This window comes from Gossypium hirsutum, chromosome D01 (assembly GCF_007990345.1).
Source record: "Gossypium hirsutum isolate 1008001.06 chromosome D01, Gossypium_hirsutum_v2.1, whole genome shotgun sequence".
Taxonomy (NCBI): domain Eukaryota; kingdom Viridiplantae; phylum Streptophyta; class Magnoliopsida; order Malvales; family Malvaceae; genus Gossypium; species Gossypium hirsutum.
In genome coordinates, this window is record NC_053437.1 from 17,468,437 (window position 1) to 17,477,927 (window position 9,491).

Genomic DNA, 9,491 nt, shown 5'->3' on the forward strand with positions numbered 1-9,491 from the left:
TATGGAAATGTTATAATTATAAAAAATCATTATACTTAACTATTTTCTATTTTTTTCATTGTTTATCCAAACAAAAATTGTTAAATTTATGTAACTTTACTTTCTTTTATTATTTTTAACTAGTTTTTTTTACCCTTTTTTTTCATTAATTTTAACCCTTTTTTTTACTCGTGCAATGCACAAGCTCATCGTATGAATTAATTAGAATATATTAAACTATTTTTAATAAAATTTTATAAAAATATATAATAACATAAATTGTTTCTTTCATTACTTTGGATTAGACCTGTTCATGGTTGACCGCGCAAAAAGTGAAAGGGTTTGAGTAAAAATATAGGTCCGAAAAATAGGTTTGGACAAAAAAATAAGACCCATTTAGAAAATGGGTCCGGCATCGGGTAATATTTTTTTGGCCCGAGCCCAGCCTAGCCTGAATATACAAAAAAAAACTGTTGCTTTTTTTTTTACTGTTCTTGCTTCTTTTTTTTTTTTTACTTTTTTTTCCTATTTTTTTGTTTTGTTTTCACTATTTTGCTACCATTCCGCTACCATGTTATTACTATTTTGTTGTTATTGTTTGGATATTGTATAAATTTTATTTTATTGTTAATTTTGTTACTATTTTAGAGGCATTTGCTTGTTAAGTTGCACCTATCTTAATGTTATTTAAATATACATATTATTTTTTAATTTATTTTCAATTTGTTGGGAAACATTTATTTTAATATTTTTAATATTTTTGATGTATTATATTTTTAAATATATATAAAATAATATAAAAAAATTAATACGGGCGGGTCGGGTTCAAGTTTCAACAATTTTATCCGAGCCGAGCTTATGCAAAATTTTAGGCCTATTTTTCAGGTCGGGCCTAACAAACGGGCTCAGAACTAAAAGTTTTCATATATGCTTGTGTTCTTTCTTTTATGTATGTATACTAGATTGCATACTCGTGTAATGCACAACATGTAAATGGGTGACAAATGCCTTAGAACTAGACCTGCTCATGGGTCGAGCCACCTGCCCAGGCTCGAGGGCCCACCCAAAAAATGAGAGGGTTTGGACAAAAATATGAGGCACGAAAAATGAGCTTGAGTAAAATTTAAAACCTGTTTTTTACATGGATCGGGCATTAGGCGAGATTTTTTGTTCAAGCTCGGTCCAACCAGGCCCGAATATATTATGTTATAAAAATATTATATTAATTAAATATGTTAAATAATAATTATATATTTTTATTTTTATTTATATTAAATAACTAACTCAATAACAATTAAACTCATTACCCAAAAGGCCAAAACCTAAAAAAAAAAAACCTTATCCAATTAAATAACCCAACCCAAAATATAAAATTTTAAAAATATATTTAATACAATAAAATATTTATTATATTTATTTGTGTTTTTTAAATATAATAAATATTTTATTATATTTATAGTAGTGTTTTTAATATAAATACTTTTAAAGTATTTTTAATATGTTAAAAAATTATTTTAACGCTTTTAGTGCATTTAGTATATTATATTTTAAAAAATATCATATATATAATAAACAAAAAAATAAAACAAGATTACTTCTTTTTCCATTTCTAACTCGATGAATTCGATAAAAAATAAAATGTTATATTTATATATGATTCCAAAATCAATTTAAATTAAATTATATATGATGTGATTGATAGTGAGGTATCTAATATGTTAATTAAATTAGATTAATAAGTATATATTCTTGATATCAAATATATTGTGGATGGAAAAAATGGTATGCAATACAACTTAAAAGTTAATAAAGTAAACGATGATTTACATAACAAAATTTTTAAAAAAATCGTTGGCATCGTCAAGCCAAATTTGTGCCACAACCCGATGGGTGTTGGTTGCAAGGCGATTTTCTTCGTACAAGTTGAGGTTTCGGCTCCTCATCTTCTTCCTCTTCGTCTTCAACTCGAGCTCCATCTTCAGCTTCATCTCCTTCCTCCGTGGTTGTGTGCGGTGTCGTCCTAGGTTGCCATTGTATGTCCTTCGTTTTACTAATAGATGGTTGCGAAGATTAGCCACCTCAGTAGAACAATGACACCGGGGGTGTTTACGACACTAGCCGCGGATAAGTGTATAGTGTCGCATAACTTGGTTACGGATAAAATATTGGAATGGTCAAAGATGGCAGATACGTCGGTGTTGTTGTCGGCATTGGCATGTAATATGGTGTTGGGGATGGAGGTGGTGCAAAAAACATACCTGCAGAAGGTGTTGATACAGGGAACGGTGGTGCATAGTGTGGTGCTTGTGTAAAAATAACAGGGTTAGTGAATACACTAGAATAATATGAAGGACACTGGTGGGGAGGTGGTGCAACCATCGGTGCCTCGTGTTGGGTTAGAGCTGATGATGACTTCGTCGCAGCATGTACTTTTGACCTAGGATTCTGGCAGGGTCGTCTTGGCCACCTTGTACGATGTTGCCTAGTTTTTTGCTCCTCTAACAGTATATATGGCTTGCCATGATGTCTAAACCATGACATGTAGTTTGGAGAGGTCGCCAATTCTGATACGAGAATTGGTTTACGCATAGGTATGAAATCATACATATGCTCCAAAATGTTGATATATTGCTCGTAGAATTTAGGTCAATCTTCGTTGGTTCTCCCTCGTAAGTCAATACCATGCCCATGACTACAGAAGGAGTATGTAACCACTGATTTTAATTTTTTGTGGTTGTGTTGCTTGACACATCTCTCGATACAACATGTCAAACACAGTTAATCCCCAATTGAGTCGTGTCGCTTCTTTCAAGTTGACGAGTTATAGTAGCGACCCTAAATGTACTAGAGTTTGAGATTTATCAAGCATTAGAACACCCCTGATTAACCTCGGGATTTATGCTTAGGCGTATTGTTCTTTTTTAAGGGCACTCGCAGAGTTGTCGAGATAATTGAAACTTTGTTCCAACCATTTCATCTCTATCTGGCTAGCAAAAAACCTCTCTGGCATCTTACCTAATAGTTGCTTGCAAATATTGCTCCAACTGCCAATGACTGGCTTATCCATTGATAAACCGAGTTGTATTTTTATTCTAATTGTATTAACATATTGGCAAAATTAGTTGAAAATAATTCTAAATCATAAGGCTACCTATCTGTTTGATAATTATGTCATTTGGAGAAGCAATACCAAAACTAGAATTAAGCAAAGGATCAAATTAATTACTTATTCTATTTAAGTATTGAATGAAACTAATGGTAGCTCTCTTCAACAACTTTGATTAGGACCCTTACCCTCACTGCTTGATTTTTATTTACCTTCTTAAATTCCATCTTTTATTTAATTATGTATTTCACCCAAAAATTTAAAAATTAATCACTTTAATTTATAAAATATAATCATTATACTTTGTAAAAGATAATATATTAATCCAATTAGATAATACTATTAAAATCATTGTCTTAAAAATTAATTATTCCACGATTTATATGCAAAAAATTTAACAACAATTAAGGGTTAAAAAATTTAAATCAAGCAATTCAAGTTCAGTAACAATTGTGAATATTAATTTATAAAAAAAGATTACACACTTAAATCCTTCCCCACCGCCCCTGATTTCAAATGGGTTTTATCATAAATATTTTAAAAATGATGACACGAGTCCAATATTAAAGAATAGTTTAGGGAGATTTCAGTAATTAAAGTTTTATAGGAAAATTACAAAAAGCACATAAAACAAGAAGAACGCCGCCATTTCTTCATTCACCTCGTTTTCTCAATCCTTTGCAATTCTTCCAAGACAATCTCACGTGCCTCTTAATTATGCTGCTCTTCTCAATTATCTCAGGTTTATACATGGGAAATCATTACTCAAATAAAGTTATAAAGGACAATTGTTGAATTTTTTAATATTTTTTTAAAACCAAATATGTGACAATTTTTTGAAAAAAAATTATTTATCGGTATATATTATATAATAATTCTAATTTATTTTTGGTACCTTCAACCCATAAAAAATGCAGAGTGGGTAGGTTAGTGAATTAAGGCTGTGAAAGGAGACGATTCAATGGCTGCATTTTACCATTATTTAGTTCTATCAATTTTAGTCCCTTTTTAAATAATTTTTATACTTTTAGTTCTGATCTATTGATTTAGTTAAATTTAATTATTAGTCCTATACTATGCGTTTAACTGTAGATTTAATCTACATTCTTCAATTGAATCATTGTAAGTTCTTAAACTTTTCAATTTTTAAAATTTTAATCTTAAAATAAATAAAAATTGTTAATCCATTAACTAAAATCTTAGAGAGTAATATGTAAAAATAATAAACTAACGTGACATTACATATATGATAATATATTTAACACATCAAAATTTAAAAATAGCAAAATTTAAAAATTTAATGTCACAAAAAAAAACTTAATGAATTTGACGGAAGATTAAAATTTTAAATTTAAAATAGTCAAATCATAAAATATAGAGACTCAGTAGCAGAAGAGGAGGAAAATTTTGGCGTTGCTTTGTCTATTTATTACACAGAAATATTTAATTTGGCGCAACAGGAATCAGCTGCCACGCATGCGGTTAAGCAGTTGAGCTAACAAACATTATAATTCAATTCCAAAAAAAAAGGGGGGTTTGATCCCGTGTGCCACAACGTAAGATCAAAGTTTATGTACACTGTTAATGAGCATCGTTTGATTAGACTAAGGTTTTATTTGGAAGGGCGATTGACTGCGGTGCGGTGCGTTTAACTTACTTTTTGTCTCACGCTACAGTATCGCTACAGTATCTAATCTCACCGCCACCACTATTTTTACACTAACCGCAGCTAAACACACCGCCCATCCAAACTCACCCTAATTCTATGAAAGTAAAGATATTTTGAGTTTTCATATCAGTCCACATTCAAGTGCTTTGTAAATGACTACGAAACAAGGAAGGATAGCCCTTGCATTAAAGACAACTAGCTCCTCCAGATTGGAGTAAACCCCGGCGTACGCAGCTACAGAGTCGTACGAACCAGCCGAGGAAGATACGCCGCTGCTATTCTCGTCCTCCAACGGCGGCGCTTCATCCGCCACTCGCTTCACCCTTCCCGCGATCACACGGCAAACCAGCATGGCCCTACGTCCGTCCGTACGCTTAATTGAGTCGTGGGCCCTACCGCTACTGGCCGTTGTGACGACACCCTTGAATTCTGCGGCTGGCGCGGTCCCTCCGCCTTTGTTTTGGAACCCTTGTCTGATAATGGTGCAGACGCCGCAGCCGGGGATGGAGCCGCACAAGCTGGAGGAGCCGCGCGCGCCGAGGGAGCAGGACAAGGTTGTGCAATGGAAACGGAGGAGTTCGTTGCCGTCAGCGGCACACCTGGGGTTCTTTCTGGTGCTATTAATGGCGCGCGTTTTCACTGCGTCGCGGCAGTCCTCGAACCGTTGGATGGTGCGTTGGTTGTTGTGGACTTTCAATATCCGTTCGATCTTACAGATCGGATTGTCCTTCTTTAGCCAGCTGGATTTGAAAATAATTTCCACAATGTTCCGGCCCGAATCTTCTGGACCCAACTCCGAAACTAAACCAACAAAAGACTGGGATCAAATTAAAAGAAAATAATAAACATTAATTTCACTTGTCGGTGGGGTACGGTCCTCACAAAACCCTGCAAATTTAGCGTTACCATTACACACTACTTGCCACGTCATATGCCTCAGTCATTTCCGAAATGGGTGGTGGGCAATTTAACCCACTGATTTGTCCAAGTTGCAAAGTTTTCATTTTAATTTCTGTAACTTTGGATAAACAATTTTAATGACTTAAGTAATAGGTATAGAAATTACAGTACCTGCATGGCGAACTGCTTGATGAAGTTCCAAGCTTTCAATTTTTGGGAACACCTCTCCGCACTGTGAGCAGGCACAGATACTTGTTCTTGACGATGGATACCTGCAATTTTTCACATTTTCTAAATTAAGTTCTGGAAAATGAGAAAAAAATTTCAAATTATTTTATTCTATATTTATATAGTATACCTGCTGGGGTCAACGATCGTATGACATTCATAACACCCAGAAAGCTTCCTGAATTGAATAGCTCTTGAAGAAGACGAGGTGGTGGTGCTGTTATTGGATCTTGTTGACCCCGACAAGGACCGCGACGACGACCCATTAACAGCTTTGCGTCTGAGCAGCGCAGTTTCTTGACCTATTGTGCTACTCTCAGGTGAGTTATCAGCTCTGTGAACAACCCTCGTGTTGCCATGAACGACGTCCCTGAAGCTGCAGATGGAGCTACAAGAGGAACCCAGCTTTGAGTAGCCATGTTGATGATGATGAGGCGGCGCCGGGTTATTGTTCTTCGAAGGGTCGTGGACTTTGGACCCTTCCATCTGTTTGCAAGTGAGCAAGTTCTTGATTTGATCCCAAGAAGACGTGGTGGGTTGCTTTTGCTTTTTCACTTGCTTTCTCCGGCGCTTCGGCTGTTGTTTCATGGGCTCCGCCGCCGCCTCCGGCAAGAAAGTCAGCAGAGCCATAATAAATAATAATACAAGTGTAGATTCAGCTCTTTCTCTTTTCTTATAACTTTTGTGGGCAAATGGGGTGGGATCTGAGAGTGGTAATAAGGAGGAAAATTGAGGAGGGTGGGAGTGGGGTCGCTGCATATTTATTGCATTAATGTTATTATTATTATTATTATTATTATTATTATTATATAACTCTCTCCTTTATCTGTGTACAAGTGCTTAAGTTTTGGACCACTTGATACAAGTCACGACGTGACGGTCCATCTAATGATTTTGGACTCCATCAATGGAGAAGTCATCCGATCGAACGGTTCTCCACTGTTTTAGTGAATCGCCGGCACTTTATTTATGGTTTTCAGACGGCTATGAGGGCCTTCGTCTAATATTTACGTTGTAAGTTTTTAGAAAAATTGAAGTTGAAAATATAATAAATTTGATTGAAACTTAGTCGATATTTGTTTTGATGCTAATTTTCTTAAAAGTTCTGGCAAGGGTTGAATTTAGGAAGCTAATGTTCTTATCATGCATTGTTAATTAGAGGTTTGGAATTCTTAAGAGAAAATTTATCAATTTATCTTTATTTTTTTACTAAAATATTTGACTAAAATTTTATTTTATTTTTAATGATGTTAGTGTGCTAATACTTTCGTGTTGACATAACACAAATAATTTTAAAAATTTTTGTATGTCAAAAAAACACCCATAAAAAAAAGAAAAAAATCAATTAAGTCATTTCACACCAAATTAAGCCCTACTATTAATTAAAATAATCAATTAAGAACCTCATTTAATGAAATTTGTGAATTTGTGGTTGATCACGTTGACCATTAAAATAAATTGATAAACCAATCAAATGGTGATATATAGTAACTTTTGGCTTACTATACTATTTTTCTCATAAAAAATGATTAAAAATTACTAAAAATTAGTAAAATATTATAAAATATTAAAATATTGATATAAATTTATAAAATTATAAAAAATAATAATAACTTATAAATATTATAAAATTCTAATAAGTTATAAAAATTTTATAAAATTAATAAAATTTATTTAAAATTTTATAAAAATGTATAAGAATTCTTAAAAAATTTTAAAAATATTAAAATTGATATAAACTTATAAAAATTATAAAAAAATTATAAAAACTTTTTTAAAAATTATAAAAATCTAATAATTATAAAAAACTATAAAATTAATAAAATATATTTAAAATTCTATAAAAATTAATAAAAAATTATAAATAATATAAAATTTTTAATAAACTATAAAAAATTATAAAAATATTAAAAATATAAAATTTTAAATTTTAAAAAATAATTCATTTAAACCCTAAAAACACATGACATCATACCCATTGTTGGATAATGAGAATAGTCATCAGATGTTAGACTCATTTTCATGTTGAATAAAATCTTCTCGATCTTTCACAAATAAAGCGATAGTTATGGGGCCCGCTCCTTATTATTGACAAATTATTATTATTTTTTAAAATTTTATCTCCAATTTTTTAAGTACTGGATAATATAAAGCATTTTTGGTACATTTAGATATTATCAAACAAAAATGTGCTTATCCAACTATTAACATATGCCAATAGGAAATATTTTGACCATAGCTTTTAGAACTAAATCGGTGGTTGAATAAGTCAGGCCACCGATTTGTCGGTTCGACCAGTTTAATTGGTCAATCCAATTAAATTAAATAAAACATTAAAAAGTATTAAAAATAAATAATTAGTTCCATCGTCCAGTTCTCAAGTCAATTGGTCTAATGACTTTTTTTAGACCATACCTTTCTAATTTTTGTGGTTGTATGAGAAATAAAAAAGCTATTAAATGCAAAAGTTACTTTCAATCTCGATCTCAAAGTGGTAAATAAAAAAACTAAAGAAAATCTGTACTCCATGAACAAATTAACATTGCTTTTGGTAGTAGGCATCCATTTAATTTGATTCTCTGATGTCATTATGGAGCAAATGGTTGGCGGAAGCGGTTCTTCTGTATTTTTCTTATCTTTATAATTTCTAATGTTCAAGACGTTGGACAATATATATAAAGAAAGGAAGAAAGAACAGGGATGTGGAGTAGTAGGTTAGATAGTGTAGCATAATGATGTAGAAAAATAAGGGACCAGATTCCAAAAATTGGCAAAAAGATAAAAGAGCATGAGCCAAAGACCACGTCATATAAGACACGCAGAAAGGGAAAAAAAGGATCCCCTGTGCCAATGTGCGTATTCCAAAGCCTCTTGTGCCTAACTAATCGCTATCAATAGCGGGAGTGCATGCACTCAAATTTCAACGACAACCAGCTCCCCATACTCCCCAGATGCCCTACCTTATAACTTTGGCCCTATACATTCCTCACAACCTGCTTGTAGGCCTCACATTTTGACTCACTCGCTCCAAGTTTTGGTTCATGGTGGCATAAATGGATTTTGGGATATTAACTGAAGCCTGTCTGGCTTTAGTACGTAGTGATGTTCACTTTATTCAAATTTATGTTTACGGGACGTGTTGGATTGGATGGAATGGGTTATTACTTTCAATGAATGTTTAAGAGAATATATATATATTTAATTTCCAAAGAGTTGTTGAAACTCCGATACGGATTTGGCCAACCATTGGATCAAAAAAGTAAAGCATTGTCCCCTTGTCTTGAGCCACTACAGGAACCAAATCACTCCCTAACTGATCCATTATGGAACCACTAATTAAACAAAATAAACTAACGAATCCCACAAAAATGTTATTACTAAATTATTGCATTACCTGTATAAAAGCCAATCCATTGATAGCTTCGTCTATAATAATATCATATTAACCACATACATACATATTGCTCGTACAAGCTATGGTGAGATACATATATATTAATTATAATTGGCATAGTAGAGGCAAGAAAGAGGGGTTCGTGAGTGTAGCAGAAAAACCAGCCATGTGCAGCTTTGGCTCATATTAGTTGGCGGACCATGTTCCTCTTTATC

The 9,491-nt window shown here is 32.9% G+C and overlaps 1 protein-coding gene across 2 annotated transcripts; it reads right to left on the reverse strand.

Moving 5' to 3' along the window:
- Positions 1 to 4,581: 4,581 nt before the first annotated feature.
- LOC107917172 (uncharacterized) lies at positions 4,582 to 6,608 on the reverse strand. Of its 2 annotated transcripts, XM_041087232.1 has the most exons (4): positions 6,013 to 6,584; positions 5,826 to 5,926; positions 4,843 to 5,555; positions 4,582 to 4,689 (listed from the first exon to the last, which is right to left on the reverse strand). In XM_041087232.1, exons 1-3 carry the CDS (start codon positions 6,510 to 6,512, stop codon positions 4,876 to 4,878), a joined length of 1,281 nt encoding a protein of 426 aa, XP_040943166.1. In that variant the 5' UTR covers positions 6,513 to 6,584; the 3' UTR covers positions 4,582 to 4,689; positions 4,843 to 4,875. The 2 variants fall into 2 exon arrangements, with proteins under 2 accessions (XP_040943166.1, XP_016702037.2); XM_016846548.2 differs by having other exon boundaries at positions 4,582 to 5,555; positions 6,013 to 6,608.
- Positions 6,609 to 9,491: the final 2,883 nt, after the last annotated feature.